Source organism: Theobroma cacao, chromosome 3, assembly GCF_053813885.1.
Source record: "Theobroma cacao isolate CCN51 chromosome 3, ASM5381388v1, whole genome shotgun sequence".
Lineage (NCBI taxonomy): Eukaryota > Viridiplantae > Streptophyta > Magnoliopsida > Malvales > Malvaceae > Theobroma > Theobroma cacao.
In genome coordinates, this window is record NC_142641.1 from 37,655,492 (window position 1) to 37,681,162 (window position 25,671).

The window sequence follows — 25,671 nt, forward strand, 5'->3', positions numbered from 1 at the left end:
TTTATACTTTTAAAATAATAAATAAAAAGATGATCAAAATAACATAATATTTGAATAATTATTATTTAAATTTTGAAATGCATAAAGTTACTAAATTTGTATTTTTTAATAATAATACTAAAACTATTAACAACTATTATATTTTGTAATAATGCTTGTAACTATTAAAATTAATTATTTTTTATAATAATACCTAAAAATATTAAAACTAATTTTTTTTGTAATGGCTCCGAGGACTATATCTATGCAAACTCAATTAAACTTTGGTCATCTTTACATAATGCAAAATTATAACAGGATTAATCCAATTCCTCTATATTCTTCATCATCTCATATATACTTATAAACTTTGTTTGGTTGTCGGGAAAAAAAAACTAAGAATTGGTTACTATAAACTATGTCAGTAGGATTTACTCAATTTCACTTTCCATGTGGAAACCAATACAATATTGGCATTTAGAAAGCTGAAAGCTGCGAGCGGTCGAGACTTTTCTAGAAGAAATGAGAATTCCAATGGGCCTAAGCCCAAAATACTATTTCAGTTTTCTTGGGAGCCAAGCAGACCTGCGAGAATATGTCTGAAATGTGCTTCGAGAATCATCCGATAACAGATATTCTAGAAATTTCTCCCTAGCAGCTGCCGGCACCAGTCCTATAAAGCCACGAATTGACGTCCTCTTAGGCAGCAAAAACCTCAGGCAGAATTAGCTCGTAAATATTCTTCTTGTTCTCCAAGCGCATTTCAGATTTCTCTGTTTAGAAATCAACAGCAATGGCTTCGTCCCTGGCTCTTAGGAGGCTTGTCTCTTCCAACATCCTACCCAGCTCCATGCGCGTGATACGCCCAATCGCCACCTCTCCATACACCTCCAGACTCTTTAACACCAACGCCATGCGCGAATTCGACGACCATGGTGACGAGCGTGACCTCAACGATGATCGACGCCAAGTTCGTTCACTCTCTCGCCGCGGCGATGGTTTCTTCTCAGGTAGTTGTTCATCGTTCTGTTTTTTCCTTTCAAATTCCTTTATTTTCTTTTCTGGTTCTTTAAACTGGACTCTAATTTGGCTTCCATTTTTCCTGTGCAGATGTATTTGACCCTTTTTCTCCAACGAGGAGCCTAAGCCAAGTCCTGAACATGATGGACCAATTCATGGAGAACCCATTCCTCTCGGCTTCGCGTGGAATGGGGGGTGGGCTCCGTCGAAGCTGGGACGCTAAGGAAACAGAGGACGCCTTGAACCTTCGCATTGACATGCCAGGCGTTGGGAAGGAGGATGTCAAGGTCTCCGTGGAGCAGAACACTTTGATCATCAAAGGTGAGGCTGCCAAAGAATCTGAAGATGAGGAGAGTGGCGGGAAATACACAAGCAGGATCCATCTGCCTGAGAAGATTTACAAGACGGATCAGATTAAGGCTGAGATGAAGAATGGTGTGCTTAAAGTGGTTGTGCCAAAGATTCAGGAGGAGGAGAGGAGTGATGTGATTCAGGTCCAAATTGAATGATTTGCTGGGCTTTGTGCAGGATACGTCTAAGTGTTTTTACCCTTTCTTTCGGCTCGGGCCTGTTTGGGTTTTAGTAGATATGTTTTAGGGTTTTGGGTACTTAGCTTTGTTTGGGAAAATAAGTAAATTTGCAAAAGAATTCTTCACAGTATGAAACGGTGTAAATTTACCAAAGGCTTCTTAACTGGCTTTTTTTGGATCTTTGTGTTCGTCTGTTTCCAATTTTGTGGTGATCTGTGTTGAATCTTGATTGATTCGAGTTACTGGACTGGCATTATGGATTTGAATTGAGTTTCTTCAATCGTTAGCTGGAAAGACAATAACGCTGTAATTTCTTATTTACCTGGAGATGAAACGAAAATCCATTATTCATAATCAACGGTAAAGATAGAAATGAGAACTCAATGTACAAGGTAAAGGGGCAGCAGAATTCTTGTATCAGTACATCCAGCATGCTGAGCAACAAAGTTTTATAACAGCGTTAGCCAGTTTATGCATCTTTTATCAAAAGAAAGAAAGTGAAGATGATGAGGACTTCAATCTGTCATTAATCCGTAGAGCTGGAATTATTCACTGTCCCATATGCAACATGTCCAGTCCAACCCACGCCAGCTCTCATTTAAACAACAGCGGTGCCCTCTGCTTACTGCTTTAGCTATGAGCGTTTGATTTTACCTTTCCAAATAGTGATCGCGAGCCACAACTCTGAAGACGGTAAAACACCAATTCTGGAACTGGTTGGACAAGTTTTTCCTCAAATAGTAAAAAGGTTGGTTAATTAAGCAATTTCACTTGTGTCACATTAGAGAGGAAATCTAAGCTGAATTAGACAGATGCTGGCTTACAAATGGATCATGAAATGAAAAGTAAACTTTCTATGGGTATTGCAAAGTATCAACTCTTACTTGCCATCAATTAGAGGGTACCCTTCCCTGAGAGAATGAAGGCAATTCAAACTTCCAGGATGAAAGGCATCAATGGGTTAATTAAAGAACAGGATAACCAACTCTTCAAGCACTATTATAACTAATAAGGCTTTGCAACAGGGTAGAAACTAGAAAACGTAGCTTTGAGAGTCTGCACAGGCTTTGTTTTGCCAATTCCAGCTAACTATATCAACTTGAAAACATTAATTATTATATGCCAAAATTATAATATCATTTTCCTTCATTTTTCCTCCCATAATGGCATAATGCAAGGGCAATGCTGCTTTACCTTCCATAGAATTTCCTTGCGGCTGGCTTCTTGTTCTTGACTACTTGTTAATATGTCAGAATACCGCGTAACAAATTACAAACGAAAATGACTTCCAAGTCGCAGCCACAAGCTTCATAATCCACATCATCCTCATTGTCACTTGGCCACCCACGTCTTATTCTGTGTTGGTCTCGCATTGGACAACAATTAGGCTTTCCTTCCAACAAGTTATTCAGCCAAATATTTCTTATCGTGTCATTTAGTTTCTTTCGACTTTCTCTTACACCTTTTTTTGACTTTTCTAGTTTTAGAAGTCTTCTACCGTCTTGCTCTTGGTCAGGTTCCTCTGTACAGAGTAGGATAACCCCTAGCACATAAGACGCTCCAAGATGTCCTACTTTTGCTGCACTATTTAGACAGTTTAGTCCCTCTTCTACCCTCGCAAAACTGAAGTGTTCAACCTGATGGTGAGGAGACATAATAATATGCATTAAAACACTTATAGTTTCCCATATTTTCTTGGCAAGTTGACAACGGGAATGAAAAGAAAAAAAAAAAGTCTAATACGAACCACTCCTTCCCTGTATAAGGCTTCTGGATGTCCACTCCTTTTGCACTTCTCTAAGAAGAAAGATTGTTTAGTTGAACACCATGGGGTAACAGGAAACTTCTCAAGGGACACATGTTGAAGTATGTACTTATCATCAGCAATTTGATGAAAAACCTTGCAACTGCAACAATATTGTACAAACAAATGAATACAAAAAGAAACAGAACATTATCATAATTAATAATCTTTATCGATGAAACTGAAGAAAACACACCTTAACTTGACATCGAAGAAATCGTGGAATGAATAGGCAGCCACCCGAGCTAAAACTTCTGTCATCAGCTCATTCGGAAGGGAGAAAATGTTTGGAAATAAATTTGTTTTGCTTTTCCTTCTTTTCTTCACTTTAGGAGAACCCTGACATGATGATCTTTTGTTGCCTTTCCTTGTTTTCTTCAACTTAGAGAAATTTTGAAAGTTTTTTATTTGGTTCCTTCGCTTTGTTTTAGGGGAGCCACTGATTAAAATTGAGAGAGAAAAGAGAAAGAAATGAAGAGGTGGGGAAACTTTGAAGGTTTTCGTGAACCGAGCATGCATTTCTGTTCCTTATGTCTTTACAACTTGCATGTTAATTTCTAGTCTTCAGAATACAGATTCTTTCCAAATATTTTTTCCTCATTTTTAGCATTTGTGTCAGTGTTCTGGGATCTTCCTTTTCTGTTACGTGGTGCCAGTTTGTGAGAGGATGGTACTAACTACAAATCACTACTAAACATAATGTTAATTTGATTGAAACCGTTGATAAACCCACTTTTTTTTTTTTCTTCATTGCTACATAGAGAATCATCACCGCCTCTCTCCTTCTCCAGAGCTTTTCTCATTGCCACATAATCAACCTTTTCACCGCTAGATTATGTGCTGGAATTTCTGTCATAAATCCAACACCCTCTAGCCATCCTCCATGTTAAGCTTTTATAAGAAACAATCTTTTCCTGAGCTGCCACGTGACAGTTTTTAATTGAAAGCTCATCAAAATTGCAACAAAGTTGCTACTCTTGGTTTTGAAATGTTCATCTGATGCCTCCTTGAACAGCATATTCGAGCAACTATACAAATGGTAGTTCAGATTCTAGTCATGTATGGAAGTGAGGGCATGATTTTAGAGATACTAGCTGGCTATGAGTATGAAACAGTTCTGCCAATTAGAAGCCTGAAGTAAAATGTGTGTGCTTTACCTGTTGCTAGTGAAGGTTGTTTGTGTGAATTGCAGTGTATAAAACAGAGGGATTTTGTTCTTTTAGAAGATTGAGCTTTGCTTTATTCTACAGTAGATTGGTATGCTGGGTGGGATTTGATTTTCTTTTTTTTTTTCTTGGCCTAGCTTGGGATTGGATTGAGGCCTAAATTCTAATTGAGAACTCCAAAAAGAAAGTGGCTTGGGAGGAAAGAGGAAAGAGGAAAGGTTACTCACAACCGTTTTAAAATGAAATTGACAGTATCATTGTTCTTCAACTGTGAAATGCTGTTCTTGCTTTGTACTTGGAATAATTTTTCTTGCCAAGGTGACCAGGAAATATTTTAGAGTACCAGACCTTTACTAGAAGTCTAGAACGTCTATGTTCCTTTCAATAAAAAAAAAAAAACATCTATTTTCCTGTTACTGAAAAAAAAAAAAAGCTTTATTAATTGCTTCAAAATAACCAAGTTTACAAAACAGAACAGCTTGAAAACTGTTTTAATCAAATTGAAAAAATCAAACTCACCTCAGTTTAATCGAGCTTTATGATTCGAAAAGATTTTGCTCATTCTTATAAATGCATCTTTATTTTTGCTGGAACACTCAATCATAAGAGAAGCTCAAGTTTATTACTGTCATTTTACAGTATTTTTGTCTTGCAAAATTAATTGTTTAAAAATAAAATATATTAAATGTTTCTATTTTGAAGAAAATAGGTTCTAAATGATGTTAAAGGTTGGCAATTTTGAATGATACATGATGCTAACAGAATTTAAAACTCGATGCAATTGAGAGAATCCTAATTTTCTGAAAGCAAATCAAAATGTTGACAACGGTAAGTTGTCTTTGAAAAATAATTCTAAATATAAACATGAATTTAACATGGATATCAACATGAAAACAATTATATCCAACATGATTATCAACTCGAATATAACTTTTAAAGCAAATTGCTAGCATTTTTTAGAGGTATTAACTCACCAAGACTTGTCTGAAATGATTGTTCTGTACTATGTTTATATTTAATACATATAAGATCTACCTTTTATATTAGAAAATTCCCCTTTTTAACATTTTTTTTAAATGCCTTAAAAATCATGAGTATGGACCTGATTTATAAGCCCAAAAATGCGTTATGGGCTTCAGCCGAAGCAAATCACTCGACAAAATCCAATCCCAATCCCAATGGCAATAGGGGAAGTTATTTGGTTGAGCCACTTTGAAAGTCAGACTGAGCACATATTTCATTACTCTGAAAACAAACCAGTACGTCACTGAAAAGGAAGTAGCTAGTCCAAAGTCTCCATTGATTATTTTTGGATTTTGGTTGTAAGCAATCTGCCTAGCTTTAACCCAGCCTATATGTGGCAAAAGGCCTGCTAACTTTTAAATGTTCATTTAACCAACAAACCTTAAAGACCTTCTGGCAGATTCATACACACATCATGTAGACCTAATTCTAATTGATCAAGTAGAAGAAAAGTTGGAAATCCATCCAATTCGTCAGCCCATTTTTCCTTCACATTAGATACGAGTTGAGAGTCAGAAGCAGTCAATTCCAATCCTTTTGCAAAGATAATATAAAACCATGTTTGCCCCTTGTGAATCAACAAAGAAAAGGATCAGAAGGTGAGTAAAATTCCATTAAAAGAACCGGATTGTTTAGCGTTGGTTGGGCATTTTTCTATTTTGGTTTAGAACATGAGGTATAATTCATTGGATACCATCTCATCTAGTTACTTATATTCCTCTTTCCTCTCAGGTCGAAGTAAAATTCGAGAAGAGCCTAGACCAAGCAAGAAAGTCTTTTTCTGTACGTCACTAAACTAGAAGCTAGAGCCCATGTCTAGCCTTTGATATATAAAAAGGTTTTCCATTGAAAAGAAATAAGAAAAAAACGTTTGAAAACAAACCTGCGTTGCCATCTGTGAGCCCACGCCCATTATCCAAGCAATGCAGTCCACCCAATACTATGTGATACGATGCAGACCGCACGTCATTTTTAAATTGACACATGACTCAGTTTCAACTTAGCCATGGTTCCCTTTTCATTGCTCACCATTTAGACAAAATTTTAGAAAAGCATAGAAAGGCTTATCCCCAGTTAGCGTATAGGTGCTAAATAATTCAAAGAATCTTTTAAACGGACAATTAATTTAAAAAGTCAAAAGGTTCGGGCTATACAAAAACATACAAAATTTACTATTCAAAAATTCTCTAGCAAACACCATCTTATCTCTTATAATATATGATAGAAATAATACAAAACAAAGAGAGAGAGAGAGAGAGAGAGAGTGAAGGGCGCAGTCAGTATGGGCATAGGCAAAGGCTGGGTTATTCCTTGGAATAGTACGTTTTAGATAAGGTAAGCGTTCGGCCTCAAACGTTCGCGCTTTTGTTAGTAGACATCTAGGAAAACCAACCGCCATCCATCTGCTTTGGCAGGTGCGCCCGCAGCCATTGACCAAAGGTAACGTGAATGACTCCAAACAAACAATTTGATTTTATGCACGTGCGCATCTAATTAATCGTACTACATTTTATATCAAATGGAAAATTTAAGATTAGGCCACGCATGTTTTCTCAAATCCTTGGAACAAAACGTACGGTTGGAGAAACGTAGCAAGTAGGTCTCTCATGTCTCGCCCACAAGTAATAGCAAATTGTATTCTGCGTTCAAAGGAAAACCACTTGTGCTTCGGTTTTGGTCAAAACAGTCCATAAAGTGTAGCTGCTTTGACGTAGGTCCATTTCCTTTAAGACGTCTTTGTAATTGAGTCAAATCTTGTCAACAACTTTAGAATTGATCAGCATTTGACATGTATGTAAATTCATAAAACTGATCTTAACTATTTAGAGAAAGAATTAAACTTAAGTTATGTGATTATTTTTCCGTTAAGATATACTCAAATCAAGTTAAACTTTGTTCAAACAAATTACGTAAATTAAATTATTTATAAATGTTTCATTATAAATAAAAGATATTGAAAATAGAAAAAAAAAAGAGTTTGAAACATTAATCATTTCATGATAGAATTTGCAAAAAGAAACTTTGTTTCGTATTGATACCTTCTAGTGTTGAGGGTAAAATATCAATTAATTAAATAAAAAAAAATGCCAGAGATTTGTGGTGTAGTAAGTCTTCCCTCCGACTGTGTGACCGAAATATCCAGGCATGTCCAAATTAAACAATCAATGCAAAAAAATCCAAAGCGGCCCAACCTTTAGTAATGAGGCAGAAAAACTCCAGAAGACGAACTTTCCATGTATTTTCCCCAAAATTTCCATTTCAGGAAATATATATATGTGAAAAAGCTTCCTGATCCAAAACAAAACAGACCCCAGAAAGCCAATAATGATAATCGCTTTTGGATGGATGCATCAGCATCAACGTCCCCCTCAACATGATCATCCAAAAATGATGCTTGATCAGCTGTCAATATGCCTCTTTGGTGCTTAAAAATCTCCAGTCTCGACTCAATATGATTGTCCTTTTAACAAGTGTTTGGGAAGAAAATAATTGATGTGCTGACATAGAATAATCCAGTTGCTACGGTTGGACCTCAAGCAGAGTTCCTCCCTATGTTCCTCTTGCAAGCAATTTATCCCCTACTGCCATCTGTGCAACAAGGAAGCATGCATTTCTGTAAATCAAATACAGAGCGATCTTATCCACATTTTCTAATTGAGCATCTTATATATATGACTCCTAACAAAATTAAACATTTCTTCAATTTTATTGTGAATTAATATAAAATTAAAATAAAATTGATTTGAATCCATTTGATGCTTTTCTTTAATTTGTGCCATCTACTAGATTCCATGGAGCCTTCACATTTTAAACATTTCTGTAAAGAAAAATAAATAAAAAAAGAAGTAATAAAATCATGTAATTAAATATATATTTATAAAATATCAAAATATTTGATTTAATAATAAATATATATAATTTGTGTTTAAATAATAAATTCGAATCTCTTTTCTTTAAATTAAAAAACCTATAAAATTAACAAATAATTCGACTCCATTAATCTTATTGCTACCTTTATACTTAATATGTACATGTACACATCGATCAATTGTACATGTCATTAGTTTATTAGTATTTGTGGTTACTTTTTTTGTTACTAATAGATTAAAATAATTTCGCATTTCATATTTTATTCTCAATGGATGAACTCACGAACAAGAGTTTTACGAGTGTCCTTTCTCCACACGTCACTGAGCAAAACCCCAAGTCACATGCTTCTAATTAAGTTTGACACACGACTCGTATAATATAATGCAACAAACAGACATCGTCCATTGCATTCTGTTGAGGCATCTTATAACTAAAAAGGAATTACGTGGAGAGGGTTCCATTTCATCATAAGTTAGGTTCCATATGATTTAAATAATCAAGGGTTCGTGCCCTGGGCTGAGAGTGCAATATAGGTAAAATAATTTTCTATTCGAGGCTCGTTTGATGATGATGATGATGCTGATCAGTTTACGCCAATACATCTCTTTACAAGATTATGGAAAACGCAGCCAGCAAACTTAGTTTGAACGGCTTTAATTTTTCTTGTGATTTTTATAAGTCGAATGTTGTTACGTTGGGAAAAACGAACCAAGTTTATTTTACGTCAGTTTATGGACTTCCGGAGCAGACATTTGGGAAATTTCACTGTCGTCCGTCTGCTTGGTGGTGAGCACGCCGCAACCCACGAGATTGAACATATAAACGCGCACTATACTACTATTTAAATTCTCAACAATAGCAATTTGATTATTATAATTTAAGTTAATCTAGTTAATTAATGGCAAAAGGCACACCTCGCCTACCAAAAATTAAACAGTTTATTTTACCCAAAATCATATATCTTGTTCATCCCTATATGCGCACACCAAAAGTGTTAAATGTTATAAACTTGATAATGCAATAATTACATAGTTTGAAAAATATAAAAGATTTTTTATTTTTAAATGAAAATTAAACAAGTTATTTTACCCAAAATCATATATCTTGTTCATCCCCATATGCGCACACCGAAAGTGTTAAATGTTATAAACATGACTATGCAATAATTACATAGTTTTGACAATATAAAAAGTCTTTTATTTTTAAATAAAAATTAAATAATTTATTTTACCCAAAACCATATATCTTATTCATCTTCATATGCGCACACCTGATCACTAGTTGAAATGTATTAAATGTTATAAACATGACTATGCAATAATTACATGGTTTTGACAATATAAAAGGTTTTTTTATTTTTAAATGAAAATTGTTAATTAAAAGTATTAAATACTACTATAAAGCAACAAATTAAGATTCGAAGTATATAAAGTTAAATTAAATTAAAATCCACAAAAAAATGTCTCTAGGTCCAATAATACAGCTTGGTTGCATAACAAAACGTAAAATTTTCCTTTCCTACAAACCTCAAATATTTATAATTAAACTATACTATAATTTAAACTTAAATCTTTATAGAACCACGTTAATTATCTGATAAAAAATCAATTTAAATGTTATCAGAATGCAAAAGGTTACATCCAGAGACAAAAAAAGCTATGACCATGCCACCACCCAGCAGCCCACTATCGAGTGAATGTCTGTCGCATGACAAACATTAATATCAATATACCGAGAATTAAAGAGATACGTGATGGAAATAGGATCCAAAGGAAAATTACAGTTACACATATCCGAAAACTACTCAATGAATGCTACAATCCAAACTGACAAAAAAAGGCTGAAGCCCCCAGTGTCTGATTCGACCGGGAAATGCCAGACAACGAAATTTCTGTGTGCTTTCCCTGCTTCCCCTTACTTTCTTTTTAATCAGGCCACTCCCTGATGCCGACAACCAGCCCATAGGAGGCCTGGTATCTCCATCTCAACGTGGCCTAAGATCCTGGCTTTAGTTCTCCTTAAACATGATCCAAAATACTGACACGTCATTATTCGTACTCCCACGTGGCAGTTGCGGGTCCCCGTTTCTTAAGAGGAGGATATACGCTGCGCGTTAAGAATAATTCTTCTTGGATATGCGAATATGCCTTTGAGTCCACCCGCCCTTTCTACAATTACAAATACAGCCGGCTAGTGGATTAACGGAAATATCCCCCATGTTTGGAGAAATTACGGTTGTGCCAGGTTGAGCTCTGTAGTTATTTTTTGGATAGTGTGACCGAAATGACCTTTTGGACCATGTGTCCTGAAATAATAATCCTGGAAAAAGTTGGGACACCAGATCATTAGAGATGTGGATCGGACGGAGTAGATTTATAGATGAATATTATTCCGGGAAAATTGAATTTGGTGGGTCCTGATCGCTACCAAGAAGTTGGGCAGGAAAACTAGGGAAAAATAAAGGTACATTGACATCAAAAATCAAAATCAACTAATTTAATATTCTCAACCGTTAAAAGCTTTAAATCCGAATATGAGGTGAGAGTACAAAGCTGATATCTTGCAAATTTTGATTTATATATATATTTTTTTAGTGAAGGAGCCATTTTGGTGATGAAAAGTGATGATCGGTTTTTAATTTTTTATTATTATTTATATAAAATTTGAAATATATAAATTTATAATTTTATGTGATTATCTTTTAATCACTCTTCATATAAAATTTTAAATTCATCATTGATTTTTTTAATTTATTCAAAATAAAAATTTTAATTTTTTAAAAAATTTTAAGTATTAGAAAAAGCAACTTAATCCATGAGAGGAATACAAAGAAAAATAAGAGAGAAGCCAAATGTGGCACTTTCCATGTCTCAAACATTTTTTCACAGAAGAGATTTTGATTATTTTTTTCCGTCTGCTTTTAATTTATCTCAGGCATTAAACGTTCATGCCCTTTCGTAAATTAGGAAAACTTCTTCCTTTGCTTATGTCAGGTGCTGAAAAACAATGTCCTTTAAATTAACAATGGCTGGAAACCTCGACTAAACGACGACTCTCTCCTTATTTAAATGCTTATGCCAAATGCTTTCGAACCTTGAATAAAACAAACAATTGCTTGTTTTGTTCTTTCTTTGGGAGAAGGAGAGAAACGTCACGAAGAAACAAAAACGGTTGCGCCGGTGGCAGTGCTTCTCAACTTCTCCTTCTCCTTCTCCACATTTTTCACACCAGGACTAAATTACACACTCTTGTCTTTTTAATTTTCTATTGACATGATAAAATAAATTATCCGGGAGGCTTAGGGCAAAGCTAGTAAAGTGATGCAATCTTGATTACAATTTTTCTGATAAAACTTTTTACTAATTATTCCGTCGAAAATATTCTTTTTCAATGAATTTTAAATAAAATATTTTATCAGAAAAAACTTTAAATTTATTTAGAGAAACTAGTAATATATAATTTAAAAGTTAAACATTTTTTCTTTCTTTATTTATTTAGAGAAAAGATTTCATCATGGGTTGACTTAAATGAGTCTAAAAGCTTAGTAGTAATTTCATTTGTGTAATTTGTGTTACGATATAGTAGAATTTTCAAAAGTTGAAGCATGGATTTGCAAGGAAAAGAAAAGAGAAAATTATTAATAAAATAACTGATCCACTGGTGTTTGAACCTGATAGCTTTCATTACAAATTAAATTGATACATTCAATTTGGTCACACACACACACACAAACTTAATTTTTGCACTTGTTCTTCACGCAAACTAAACCGAAATATTTTGATGATCGCACTCTGTTTTCTATATGCTTCTATTTGTTTATCATATCCCTTTTTGTTTTTGGTCTTCCAATGATAGTGGTACGGCACGTGACACGAATTAGTTGAAAACGCATCCAGAAATTTGTTTTTTATTCAAAAAAATATGCAGAGATTTGTATATCTATGAGAAAAATAAAACAAAAAATGTTTCTAGTATACGTAGGAAAGTGGGTAACAGTCGGTTGCTGTGTCAATTTTTTTCTTCTCAATATGGGAGACTTGCTCTTGTAGGGTTTCGCTTTTTAAGACTTTATTATATTGTTACTTTCAAGTTTCATATGTGGAAAAAATTAATAAGAAAAAAAAATCATATATATTTATGAAAAAGGCAAAAAAAAAAAAAAAAGTAACCACAAACTTTCAATTTCATTTCATTACCTCCAGTATGTTAATTACGAAAAAAGACTACTATTTATATATATAGCTCATTTTATTGTGAACGCGATCTAGTTGCCTATTGCCCTTAGCGACTTAATTGGGAAAAAGACCATAAGAAAAGTTAACAAGCATATTTCTTCCTTTCTCCTACTCCATATGTAGTTTTTACTTTATTTGAGACTTGCACCATTAAAAAGAAGAAAAAAAACTACTATCATAGTAAATTTAAGTAATTATTAATTTATTAACAAAAATAAAATTCCAAAACCAATATACGAAATTGAACTAATTGGTCTATTTTTTCTGAATTTAAGTTTTGTGTCTTGTCGTAGTGGGAATTTGTTTAAGGTTAACACATAATAATTGCTGTAACCAGCATGTGTTATCGAGGGGCAATTAAGTCAACTCACAGAAACCGAGCACCGTATATAAAGGAGTAAACAGGAAACTACTGAGAAACTAAGTAGGGGCACGATTGGAAATTCCCATATTTAAATAATTGTTTTTCCAGTAAGACTCATCCCGCTGTCACAGCTTAAAACGGTGAGGCGTTTTCGTTTGTTGGCAACTGAAAAACCAGAGGAGAGAAAAAAAAAGAAGAGAAGAGAAGAGATTGAGCGAGGAAAGAAAGATATATTTTTTGACAGAAAAGAAAGAGTTATATTGAAACACGAAGCAATCTAGTGTGCTCAGCTGAGCCAGAGGTAATGATCTTTTTCATTGCTGTATTTTGTTAAATGTGTCTGTTTCTGATTCTTGTAAACAGGTTTTCACCCTCTTTTCTTATATTGATTTTTTGAATTCTTCATGACATTCTTTAGCTGGTAACATTGATTTAATGAAGGGAATCTCCTATGAAGCAAGTGTGACAGACTGGGTGTTTTCTTTTCCGAATGGTCAAACTGTGTGTTGAAAAGTCCGAAAAAATTTCAGTTTGTCCCTGTTTCTTGGAGATTCTCTGTTTTTTCATGTGTAATCTGTATTCACACCTGCGTTTTACAAAGCAGTATATAACGTTCGATCGTGTTTTGTTTTCATTTTAAGCGCCCTTTTTTGAAATATGTTGCTTTCTTTTAAGATCCTATTGAATCCTCTCTTATTTAGCATCATTGATAACGGATTATGTGGACTTTGGATACAATCCATCCAAGGATTCAGTTGATTTTTATGTTAAATTTGAGAGAGTTCATGTCAGAAATAAATCGGGGTCTTTTCTTTAGTGAAGACAGGGAATATCTTTTTTAGTTTCTAAGGACTGGTTTTTTTCACCTTAGAAGTTGAATTGAACTTTGACTAGATTTTGATGGACCTTTTTAGCACAGTATCTCAATTTTATAGCAGCTTGATATGGTAACTTTGCCATGGCTTGTTCTTTTTCCTTTTTTTTTTTTGGAGGAAAAAAAAGAGAGTAATATGGGGACTGACGGACGGTAAATTTCATGGAAAATTAGCATCGCTGCACTCTGCCCTGAATTTAACGACTTTTCTGCGATATTTGTGCTATTTCTGAGTGATATCAAATCATTGTTTGATTTAGTATGAATCAACATTAACTTGATTGTTAGATTAGATTATAGGATCTTTTATTATTAGAATTCTCTTGTTGGTTGAGTAAATATTAGTTTGGAATTGCTTATTGAATAACTGTCTCACATTGCTTATTGGTTTCTCAAATGTCCAGCTTGCTGTTTTTGGTCTATCAGGAGAAGTTGGAGCCGTACTTCTTCTTTATAGTTTTTTGAGGGAATCAAAATTATATGGGTTCACCATCTGAATTGCCAGCGGAGAGAAGTTATAGCAAGCCTCTTGGAATTCGATTCTTAGAATCCACTACGAAAGCAAAGCTTTCTTATAAAACCTATCAAGCCATTGTCTTGATTGTGACGTTTTTTGCTTACACTAGCTACCATGCAACAAGGAAAACCACCAGCATTGTCAAGAGTGCCCTTGATCCCCAGTCATCTGATGTAGGCTTGAAGTTCCCATGGAGGATAACATACATTAGTGAACCTGCTGAAAGCAAAAGACTTTCGTGGGTTCTAGGAGATGGTTGGGCCCCTTTTAATGGATCTGATGGGACCGCCTTGCTTGGTGAACTCGATGTGGCCTTTCTCGCGGTATATGCTTTTGGAATGTACTTCTCTGGACACTTGGGTGATAGAATGAACTTAAGGATCTTTCTGACAGTGGGAATGATCGGAACTGGCTTGTTTACTGCACTATTTGGTGTTGGATACTGGGCTAAACTCCATAGTTTTTACTACTTCCTGATAGTACAAATGATCGCTGGTTTGTTTCAATCAACAGGATGGCCTTCAGTTGTTGCTGTAGTAGGTAACTGGTTCGGGAAGAAAAAGAGAGGGCTGATTATGGGTATATGGAATGCCCACACATCTGTTGGGAACATTACTGGTTCTTTGATTGCTTCAGCACTATTAAGCTATGGATGGGGTTGGTCCTTTGTTGTGCCAGGTCTCATTATTGCTTTTTTGGGCTTGGTGGTTTTCCTTTTACTGCCTGTTTGTCCTGAATCGGTTGGAGTTGATAGAGAAGAAGATGAAGTAGATTCTCCTAGGAAGAATGGAGAGGGGGTAACAGAGCCTCTGTTGGGCTCAGATACTGAGCTTAAGGAAAAAGCTGTGGGGTTCATAGAAGCATGGAAAATCCCTGGGGTTGCTCCTTTTGCATTTTGCCTCTTCTTTGCCAAATTGGTTGCTTACACATTCCTCTATTGGCTTCCATACTACATTAGCCATACAGGTATTCTAATATATTTTCTTTCACCAATCACATATTTCTGCATCCATGTACTATCATTAAAAGACTGATTTCCTTGACCATAGAAAAAAACAGGGCACTCTATGGATTGTCGCTAGTTGACATAGAATTATAGAAATATCGAATTTGTATAGACCCAAGGTACTTGTGACCTTTTTTAACCAACATGGAATACCTTTTGTCCCATTAGAATGCCTGAAGCTGTTTCATAACTTTTGAATTGCTTGCATTTTGTTCTGAACTATCTCCATAGGATTTTTGTTCATCCTTTGATGTAAATTCAATGACTACATTAACATGCTGAATTCATGGATTCTAAAATGTTCTTGGCTGACTATAGATGATTCATTACTAATTTTCGTTTCTATTCATCTATCTGGCAGCGATTGAGGGAAAATATTTATCCAACGAGACAGCTGGAAACATGTCAACATTTTTTGATGTTGGAGGGGTGCTCGGAGGAATCTTAGCTGGCCACATTTCTGATCGTCTAGATGCCAGAGCCATAACAGCAGCAACTTTTATGTATTGCGCTATCCCTGCTCTTTATTTCTATCGTAGTTATGGACATATTTCCTTGGCAATGAACATAGCTCTCATGTTCATCTCCGGCATGTTTGTAAATGGGCCCTATGCTCTTATAACAACTGCCGTCTCGGCCGACCTGGGAACACACAGTTCGTTAAAGGGGAACTCAAAGGCATTGGCAACTGTGACAGCAATCATAGATGGAACAGGTTCTGTTGGTGCTGCAATTGGACCATTATTAACTGGTTACATTTCTGCCAAGAGCTGGAGTGCAGTTTTTACCATGCTTATGGGAGCAGCTCTAGTAGCAGGGCTGTTGTTGACAAGGCTTGTGGTGGCCGAGGTGGCTGCAAGGATTTCTGAATCAAGGTCACAAGGTGGACAGGAGTCAAGATCTGAAGCTGCAGAACTGGATGTTTGATTTATTGCAGGGGCAACAGGAGCTCCGTCTGTATAAAGTGTGTGGTTTTCATGTCTGTCTTAGCTCTAGCTATAAAATGAAGAGGGAAGAGCCTTTGATTATGGCTTGGGCAAGGAGAAGATTTTTGTAGCCTTCTCCATGGTTTTAGATTGATACATGTTTTTATTAGTTATTTTTTTTACTTGGTTAATGGAGGGAGAGGTTGGGAGAAAAAGGAAAAGAGAAAAAAAAAGAGGGCAGGGAGGGAGGATTATCCATGTCCCTCCGTATGTACATATTGTATGCTATAATATCATTCAAATATTATTGCTTATTCAGAATATCACCCTTTCTTTATTGTCAAAGTGTTTAAGCATTTCCTGATTGGAGCCATATTTATTTGTGCATCCATGGCCTATACACAAACAAAATTTACTGGCAAAACAAAAGAGTGAATCAAACCATCGACCAATTTTTTAGTGAAAAAGTGTTGCCTATGTTTCTGTAACCAGGATTCAGGAAAAGGAAATCAGAAATGTCCATGAAACAAGTTTGATAGTGGAGTTCTGTTTAGGACTGTTGAGGATCCAGGTAGACAATGTAAGACAACTGTTGGCCGGAAAGCACATCCAAATATGAAAACTGGCCCAGAGTGGTGCCCCATATAGATGTGTGAAAGGTGAAAAGGTACAAAATGTGCATAGATACAGGGAATGGAGCGGGGAAAAATTTGGTCCACACAAAAGGTTCGTTAGCCTTCTGACTAGACGATTGAAAACAGCTGCTCTGCCCATGCGTTTCTCGACCACTTATATTATAAATGTTCTCCACCAAACGCTGGACCGGCCCACTTGACTTTGAGAAAGCTATGCTTCTATAATGGCTGCTATCAGATATGCAAAAAAGGAAAATGCTGGTCCTCTTAATGGTTGCAAGCAGGCTGGTCCAGGTGTAATTGTTGGCTAGATATATCAATTAATTATCCTGAAAGAAAAAGCCTGGGTTGGCAAGTTGAAAATGATGCCATTGCCAGGAGCAGGAGCTCTTTACCTGGTTTATTCTTACCTCGTTTATTCTTTGCCACATTTAACATGGGGAATACTGCTATCCAGACAAATGAAAACATTTTCTTAGACGCAAGGCCGTTTTCTTAACAGTCATTTGAACATATAAATATTATATATATATATATATATTATGAAAAAAAAATATTTTTTTAAATAAAAAAATACATGCACTAATTATTTATCAAATGTTTCAATATGAAATTTCATAACCTTTTTATGAAATTTTATAACAATGAAACAAGACATGAAATTTTAAACACTGAAATAGTTTTAAATGTTTAGGTTTCAAGATTATTCTAAAGATATGAAGAGGTTAATGGGAAATTTTCCCTAACCAAGATTATAACATAGTGGCAGTAAATAGATGCTTTGGCGGGGTTTTATGCTGTTTGTCGGTTTTAACCCCAGCGGTTTACTGGCTCTGTCACTCGCTAAGACTAAACTAATACTAAAATGATGAAACCGACCTTCGGTCCCTTACTTAATTAATCAATCTGATACTGATTTTTGTATGGACCACAGATATCAAGATGATTTCTATTTTTGTGTATCAGCCACGAACTTGATTTGATTACCGCGTAAACCACGAAATTAAAAAATTATAAATTAAATATCAATCATTTACAAATCACGATTATTTCAAATTATAAAATTAAAAAATTTTAAATTAAATATTAATCATTTACGAATTACGAATGAAATTTTGCTAGGTGCGTCAATCAACATAAAATAATATTAACCTATATTCCTATTGATCTCTCAAAATCACTTGATTAATCATCACTTTCTCTCTCTTTCTCCGTCTCTCATAGAGATTAGAAAACTGATTCTCATCCCTAAACCACACATAGTGACAACTTTTCTAAATTTTACAAATAGATTAGTAAGAAACGTAAAATCCTATGCTATCTTTCTTTTGTCTTTCTGCATATAATAATATGCACCGGTCGTTTCCTATCTTTTGCCTTTGTTACTTTTAATGGTGATGGAATTTTTCCATCAAATGTGACAAAGTAATGCGAATTAGAGAAGAAGAAATGGAGTGCATGGCCCTGTTCTGGACCCTTAACCCGATAACAGATCACGGCCCAACATCAAAATAATGAAAGGATGCTTTCAGAGGAGAAATATGCCAATTCTCCCAGAAAAGAAAATGATATTTTCATGGATCCATATTTCTTAGGCCGGCTGTGGAATAAATGAAAGAACCAACAACCAAGGAAAACACTAAGCCTAGTTGTAAGGGAACCTGGTACTTCTGAACGCTGTTAGCTTTCTAAATGAATCTCCAAAGCCATTCAAAGGTGAATAACAAGGCTCTTCCCCTTGTAATCTAACGAGTTTACAATACCCTGATGAAAACTGGTGCATTCCATGATAACTGAACAAAAGAATAAACAATTTAACTTTCTACATAGTAAAAGATACATTTTGACTTCTATATGGAAATAGCTGCTTCAGATTTACTGGTTAGTCACTTTTATCTTTTGGTTCGTTCCTTTTGCCAACTAATCTTTTGGTGGGTTTTGTAGGAAGGGCAAGGAGACATAGAAAACGGGATAAAACGATTGTACCAAGATACCAATTATTTAGCACCCATAATTTTCGTTTTCTTCATTCTTAGCAATCTTGAATTAAGAGCCAACTGCCAGCACTGGATTTTCAGCAAATAATATGCCAGCAGCTAGAGGAAGAGAGTAGACTACTTTTAAAACTTGATGAATCATTGCCACCAGATTGGGGTCTTGAGAAAGAAGGACCATTCATACTCAAAAATCATCATCGAGTCTGATTAAAGCGGTTGATTCCTTGAACCTGTCGCAACGTGCGGGTCTGGGAACCCGTACGCCAGATGTCGGTGAAAATTAAAATCGTTTAGGAGTCGCCACCAATCTTTTTTATCTATGTGTGATTGGTCACCTATTAACTCGATTCTATCGACGAAGTTCTAAATTGATTTTAAATTCGTCGACAGAGTGAGAACTGATCCACGTTTTTAGAGATGGGTTCGGGAGTGCGGTTATGCACGGAGAAGGGTTAGCACCTCCGTGGCGCCTGTTCTACAAACGGTACCATTTAATCTCAAGTCATCTTAATATAGCATTCTCTTAGTTTAATCCCTACTTTATTAATTAAATTTTTATTAAATTGACAGACTGAGTTTTTTTTTTTATTTGGTTTTACGTATGCACATGATGCAAGCGTAAAATGATGTCATGACTTATTTATTTTAAATGATGGAGTCGGTAATCTTTTATTGAAAAATTATTCGAAGACCATCCCAACGCTTTGGTGAAGTCTCGAAATTTTCCTCACGTAGAGATATCCCCAGAAGAACTCGTCTCTACAAGCTCCTCGGGAAAATCCCATCATCGGGATTCCCGCACCATTTGCAAAATAAATGTGGCATGCAATGACAATATAAAATGATGAAATGTACATGACCGTGTTTATTAATTAGTTGGTTGGTAATATTAACATGCTTAACAATTTCAGGTAATTTATTGACTTATTCATATATTTATCATTATCATTATATACTATTTTAAACAACAATTATTCGGACTAATGGGTATAGGAGTATAGAATTCGAACTTATCCCGACGCTTCGATGAAAATCCGTTTCGAACTCCGCCCTTAAGTGACCCACCTGAAAGAGACAACTCTTTGCCCCTTTTAAGTGGTAATACTCAAGTGATTGTTCCATTTATTTTTTTTATTATTATTTTTTATTATTTGCAAGCCTCTAAATATATTTATAATATTTTTTATTATTGTTATTATTTATATATATATTTTTCTTAAAAAAAATCTATAGGTATTATGAATTTTCTTTCTATTTATTTATTTATTTTATGTATATATATTTATTCTTCTTTTACTATTATTTTTATTTACTACTATCATTATTATTTTTTAGCATTAAAAGAAACATTTATATATATATATGGCTAACTTTCCTAATGTGGTTTAAATCATAATAAAAAATATAATTTTTTTAAAACAAAACGGGCTAACTTCAAATTAATTGAAATAGGCCCAAACCAAAGAAAATGGGTTATACCTTACTGGGCTCGAATTAGCCCAACCCGTTGACCTGCAAAAGCCCAAATCTGTTACACCCGGCCTGACTCTTGAGATCTACAAAGCAGAGTTCAAAACGCACCGTTTGGTGCCTGTGGGGCTGCTCAAAACGACGTCGTTTGGGCCTGGACCTTCCAACTTCTGTCACTCCACTAAAACGACACCGTTTTGCTTTCCTTCCTCTGGGTATAAAAACCCTTTTTAGCTTTTTTTATTCATTTTCAAATTTCTTTTTCTCTCTCTAGCTTGCCACTCTCTGTTTTCTCTCTAAAACCTTCTTTCCTCTCTTTGCCGGCGTCCTTTCTTCTCTCTCTCGTCAGCCTCTCTCTTTCTTCTCTCTACTCGCTGGCCTCTCTCCGAACACCTACTCGCCGACCTCTCTCTCTTCTCTCTAATCGTCGGAATTTCTCCGAACACCTACTCTCTACCCGTCAGCCACCGCAAAAACTCTCTTTTCGTTTCACTTCTTCCCTTCTTCAACTTTCAGCCGGTAGCCTCCCTTGACGCCGATCTCCCTGCCGATTCTCCCCTACCCAAAATACTTTTTTCTACCCTTAAACTCCTCTCTCCCTCATTTTTCAGATTTCACTAGTTTTCTTTTTTGGTTTTTTCTTTGTGTTTGTTTTGATTTTTTTGTATTTCTTTGCTTGTGGCTAGGTAGCTTTTGGTGGTAGCTTTTTTATCTGTGTTTTCTGCCCCCTGTTTGGTTTTTGCAGGTGGTCCTTAAAAAGCAGGGTTGTCCAAAAATTTGGATAACCCGACGATGGGGTTCTGGCACCAGGGAGTTGGTGGCCAGAACCCCATCATGCGTGGTGGTTGGGGAAAGGGATGGCTGGGCATACGCCCAGCCATACCCTTTTTTTTATATTTTTTATATATTTTTATATTATTTTATATTTTAGTTTATTTTATTATAATTTAAAATTATTTATTTATTTATTATTATTATTTTTAAATGTCTACAAAAAGGGGACAGAAAACACAGATCAAAAAGCTACTACCAGAAGTTACCTAGCCATAAGCAAAGAAATACAAAAAAATCAAAACAAACACAAAGAAAAAACCAAAAAAGAAAACTAGTGAGATCTGAAAAATGAGAGAGATGGGAGTTTAAGGGTAAAAAAAAGTTTTTTGGGTTGGAGAGAATCAACAGGGAGATCGACGTCAAGGGAGGCTACCGACTGAAAGTTGAAGAAGGGAAGAAGTGAAACGAAAAGAGAGTTTTTGCGGTGGCCGACGGGTAGAGAGTAGGTGTTCGGAGAGAAGCCGACGATTAGAGAGAAGAGAGAGAGAGAGTCCGGCGAGTAGGTGTTCGGAGAGAGGCCAGCGAGTAGAGAGAAGAAAGAGAAAGGCCGACGAGAGAGAAGAAAGGACGCCGACGAAGAGAGAAAAGAAGGTTTTAGAGAGAAGACAGAGAATGGCCAGCTAGAGAGAGAAAAAGAAATTTGAAAATGAATAAAAAAAGCTAAAAAAGATTTTTATACCCAGAAGAATGAGAGCAAAATGGTGTCGTTTTAGTGGAGTGGCAGAAGTTGGAAGGTCCAGGCCCAAACGATGTCGTTTTGAGCAGCCCCACAGGCACCAAACGGTGCGTTTTGAACTCTGCTTTGTGGATCTCAGGAGGCAAGCCGGGTGTAACAGATTTGGGCTTCTGCAGGTCGACGGGTTGGGCTAATTCGAGCCCAGTAAAGTATAACCCATTTTTTTTGTTTGGGCCTATTTCAATTAATTTGAAGTTAGCCCGTTTTGTTTTAAAAAAATTACATTTTTATTATGATTTAAACCACATTAGGAAAGTTAGCCATATATATATAAATGTCTCTTTTAATGCTAAAAAATAATAATGATAGTAGTAAATAAAAATAATAGTAAAAGAAGAATAAATATATATACATAAAATAAATAAATAAATAATAACAATAATAAAAAATATTATAAATATATTTAGAGACTTGCAAATAAAAAAAAATAATAAAAATAAATAAATGAAACAATTACTTGAGTATTACCACCTAACAGGGGCAAAGAGTTGTCTCTTTCAAGTGAGTCACTTAAGGGCGGAGTTCGAAACGAATTTTCATCGAAGCGTCGTAATAAATCCGAATTTTATACTCCTATTCCCATTAGTCCGAATAATTGTTGTTTAAAATAGTATATAATGATAATGATAAATAATAATGATAAATATATGAATAAGTCAATAAATTTCTTGAAATTATTAAGCATGTTAATATTACCAACCAACTAATTAATAAACACGATCATGTAGATTTCATCATTTTATATTATCATTGCATGCCACATTTATTTTGCAAATGGTGCGGAAATCCCGATGATGGGATTTCCCCGAGGAGCTTGTAGAGACGAGTTCTTCCGAGAATATCTTTAGGTGAGAAAAATTTAGAGACTTCACCAAAGCATTGGGATGATCTTCGAACAATTTTCTAATAAAAGATTACCGACTCCATCATTTAAAATAAATAAGTCATGACATCATTTTACGCTTGCATCATGTGCATACGTAAAACCAAATAAAAAAAAACTCAGTCTGTTAATTTAATAAAAATTTAATTAATAAAGTAGGGATTAAACTAAGAGAATGCTATATTAAGATGACTTGAGATTAAATGGTACCGTTCGTAGAACGGGCGCCACGGAGGTGCTAACCCTTCTCCGTGCGTAACCGCACTCCCGAACCCATCTCTAAAAACGTGGACCAGTTCTCACTCTGTCGACAAATCTAAAATCAATTTAGAACTTCGTCGATAGAATCGAGTTAATAGGTGATCGATCACACATAGATAAAAAAGATTGGTGGCGACTCCTAAACGATTTTAATTTTCGCCGACGTCTGACGGACGGATTCCCGAACCCGCACGTTGCGACAGAACCCCTTCATGCATACTCGAGGAGTTTCTTCCATGGTTGATAATTGTTCCACAACTGCACGATTGGGTTCAAGAAAGTGGAGCTTGGGCTCCACGTTTTGGTTACATCCTTACTCAACAGGCATTCCTAGAGGTTGATTCAGGCGCTCCCATTAACCAGGAGCTGGTAAGCAACTTCTTATCTGATCCTGTTCACGGAGCTATTGCAGTCTACGCACAGTTAAAGACCTACTGTTGATATACCAGTGCCCCCGGAATTACGCCAATCTAGTCAACGTTGAAGAGATTTAAACTTGTTATGATATCTAGGGTGAACATTTTCTCAGGGTAGGGTACTTTCCATTAAAAGTTTAATTGAGTGTAGCTACTCCCATGAACGAGAATGAGGATCAATTTTTATTATTATCTTTGCTGGTGTTTCTATTAAAACATTCTCAAAAGAAAAAGGATAAACCACTAACAACAGTTTGACCAAAGTATTGAGATTCAAAACAAAAATTCAAGTAGCCACCAAATTGCCCATGTTTAGGCCTCGTGCAAGAAAGCATACACTTGATATACATAACTTGAAAGCCATGACATGATGGATATGCTGCGGAAAGAGAACAGAAGCATTATTACCTATCTATCTTATCTATCATGACGATAGCTGGGACAATGCCGGCATCGAATATACACTTTCCCTATAACCTATAACCACCAACACTTAGAAGCTACATTCTACTTGCCCTTTATGCCAGAAAACTCGAGACTTAAGAGAGCCTTGAGAGAGCAAGGCACCAGAAAAGCCTCACAAAGCACTCCAAACCGAGGAACGACACACAACCAACCCCACGCCATAATTCACTAATAACCAGATGTCAAAGATAAGCAATTCGCTTAACTCTTAAAACTGAGTAGTTCTAATTTCCAAAACAAAAATTGGAAGCTATCAAGGCACAGGATTAACCACCGAACTGCAGGTGAAAGAAACACACAACACAAGGTTAACATCAAATAAAGTTAACAAGGAAAGGGTCTCCCTTCAATAAAAGCAATGCCTAAAAGGGAAATCCATCTCAGAAACTTAAAGGGCTAATGCTAATTGAAAGGGTTAACCCAGCTGGCAACTGTATTGCAGCTGATTGAAAATATCATACATTCCAAAATTAACAACCACTTGAAAACTCATCCACCAGTTCGTAATGAAAAGAATGATCACTGCCTATCATGCAAAATAGAATTAATTCAATAGTACTAACACCTGCAAAAATTCCATATACAAAATCAACATAACTCCATCATTGAACAAAATATTGAATTATGCAAAGCCTGACATTGTTTTGAAACCAAGTTAATGGTAAATTATCGTTTCTCAAGCTATGAAAAGAACAAACGCCCGAGTGAGTAAGAACAGGCTACAGGCTTTTGAAGACCTGTTGCATTCATTCCCTAAACACCAATCAACCCAAAATCCCAAAACATAAGATTCCAATTTCAAAATTAAAGTATAAACTTTTTTAAAAACCAACAATATTCAAACCAATATATCCCCAATTGAGTAAAAGAGCACCCAAATTTGTCAGTAATTTATCTTTGCTTCTCTTGTACAAAACCCCAATATCGTATTTGATCCAACAAAATAATCTTTTTTCTTTCCTGTAATCATGAAGAGAAAACAAAATTGAACCTGTTGATTCCATTGGTTCCTAAAAAACGGATTCGTATAGCAGCTAATCGTCGTCCCTGTTCTTGGGCTTGCGGTATTTCTCTTCGACATGCTTGGCCATGAAGAAGGCGGTGTCAGCCAGCTTTTTGATGTTGGGAACGTTGTAGTTCTGGGCAATGTAAATTCCGCAAACCGTGCCTGCGATGAACGAAAAACTGCTTTTTATTATTCCCATGAAGTAGTGAGATTGCCGCACTTGAACTGAAATTTGGAAGGAGTGGAATCGGATTTCTGGGATTTAGCGTCAGAGATCGTGGGGGTTTGGGTTGAATTTTAGGATTAGGGTTTTTGCGAAAGATGAATTGGCTTCTCGAAGCATCTGGAAGATCGGAACTTCGACGGAAAAGAAGAATGCACTCATAGGGCATAATTGTCATTTTCTTGTTGTGGCACGTTGTAACTACCCTTTTCTGGTTTTGTTATTCCAGCAAAACAAATAATAATAATAAAAAATAAAAAAACCCAATTCTTTTAAGTTTTAATCACACGGTGACGTTAACGGACAAATACAAAATATTTAATAATACGCTTTTCTACTTCTCTTTTACTTTTATATTTCTATTTTCAATCTATTTATATATAAAAATAAGTATAATTTACATAATGATGCTGAATGCCGTAATTAAATT

At 35.5% G+C, this 25,671-nt stretch overlaps 4 protein-coding genes across 5 annotated transcripts; 2 read left to right on the forward strand and 2 right to left on the reverse strand.

Moving 5' to 3' along the window:
- The first annotated feature begins 582 nt into the window (after positions 1-582).
- LOC18605356 (HSP20-like chaperones superfamily protein) lies at positions 583-1,707 on the forward strand. 2 transcript variants are annotated; one of them, XM_018118606.2, is made up of 2 exons: positions 583-992; positions 1,090-1,707. In XM_018118606.2, exons 1-2 carry the CDS (start codon positions 773-775, stop codon positions 1,506-1,508), a joined length of 639 nt encoding a protein of 212 aa, XP_017974095.1. In that variant the 5' UTR covers positions 583-772; the 3' UTR covers positions 1,509-1,707. The 2 variants fall into 2 exon arrangements, with proteins under 2 accessions (XP_017974095.1, XP_007038384.2); XM_007038322.3 differs by having other exon boundaries at positions 589-989.
- Positions 1,564-4,185, reverse strand: LOC18605357 (uncharacterized). The gene is made up of 3 exons (XM_007038324.3): positions 3,530-4,185; positions 3,277-3,436; positions 1,564-3,166 (listed from the first exon to the last, which is right to left on the reverse strand). The coding sequence occupies exons 1-3, from the start codon at positions 3,850-3,852 to the stop codon at positions 2,771-2,773; spliced, it is 879 nt and encodes a 292-aa protein (XP_007038386.3). The 5' UTR covers positions 3,853-4,185; the 3' UTR covers positions 1,564-2,770.
- Positions 4,186-13,124: 8,939 nt separating this feature from the next.
- On the forward strand, positions 13,125-16,638 carry G3PP1 (putative glycerol-3-phosphate transporter 1). The gene is made up of 3 exons (XM_007038325.3): positions 13,125-13,293; positions 14,271-15,349; positions 15,751-16,638. Exons 2-3 carry the CDS (start codon positions 14,347-14,349, stop codon positions 16,314-16,316), a joined length of 1,569 nt encoding a protein of 522 aa, XP_007038387.2. The 5' UTR covers positions 13,125-13,293; positions 14,271-14,346; the 3' UTR covers positions 16,317-16,638.
- A 7,979-nt stretch (positions 16,639-24,617) lies between these two features.
- Positions 24,618-25,438, reverse strand: LOC18605359 (uncharacterized). Its single transcript, XM_007038327.3, has one exon. It carries the CDS (start codon positions 25,215-25,217, stop codon positions 25,047-25,049), a length of 171 nt encoding a protein of 56 aa, XP_007038389.3. The 5' UTR covers positions 25,218-25,438; the 3' UTR covers positions 24,618-25,046.
- Positions 25,439-25,671: the final 233 nt, after the last annotated feature.

Coding starts and splice junctions, on each gene's coding strand:
- LOC18605356 (XM_018118606.2), top strand. CDS start 773: ATGGCTTCGTCCCTGGCTCTTAGGAGGCTTGTCTCTTCCAACATCCTA. Junction 993..1,089: donor CGATGGTTTCTTCTCAGGTA/GTTGTTCATCGT, acceptor TTTCCTGTGCAG/ATGTATTTGACCCTTTTTCT.
- LOC18605357 (XM_007038324.3), bottom strand. CDS start 3,852: ATGCATGCTCGGTTCACGAAAACCTTCAAAGTTTCCCCACCTCTTCAT. Junction 3,437..3,529: donor TTCTTCGATGTCAAGTTAAG/GTGTGTTTTCTT, acceptor ATATTGTTGCAG/TTGCAAGGTTTTTCATCAAA. Junction 3,167..3,276: donor CCTTATACAGGGAAGGAGTG/GTTCGTATTAGA, acceptor CCTCACCATCAG/GTTGAACACTTCAGTTTTGC.
- G3PP1 (XM_007038325.3), top strand. CDS start 14,347: ATGGGTTCACCATCTGAATTGCCAGCGGAGAGAAGTTATAGCAAGCCT. Junction 15,350..15,750: donor ATACTACATTAGCCATACAG/GTATTCTAATAT, acceptor TCTATCTGGCAG/CGATTGAGGGAAAATATTTA.
- LOC18605359 (XM_007038327.3), bottom strand. CDS start 25,217: ATGGGAATAATAAAAAGCAGTTTTTCGTTCATCGCAGGCACGGTTTGC.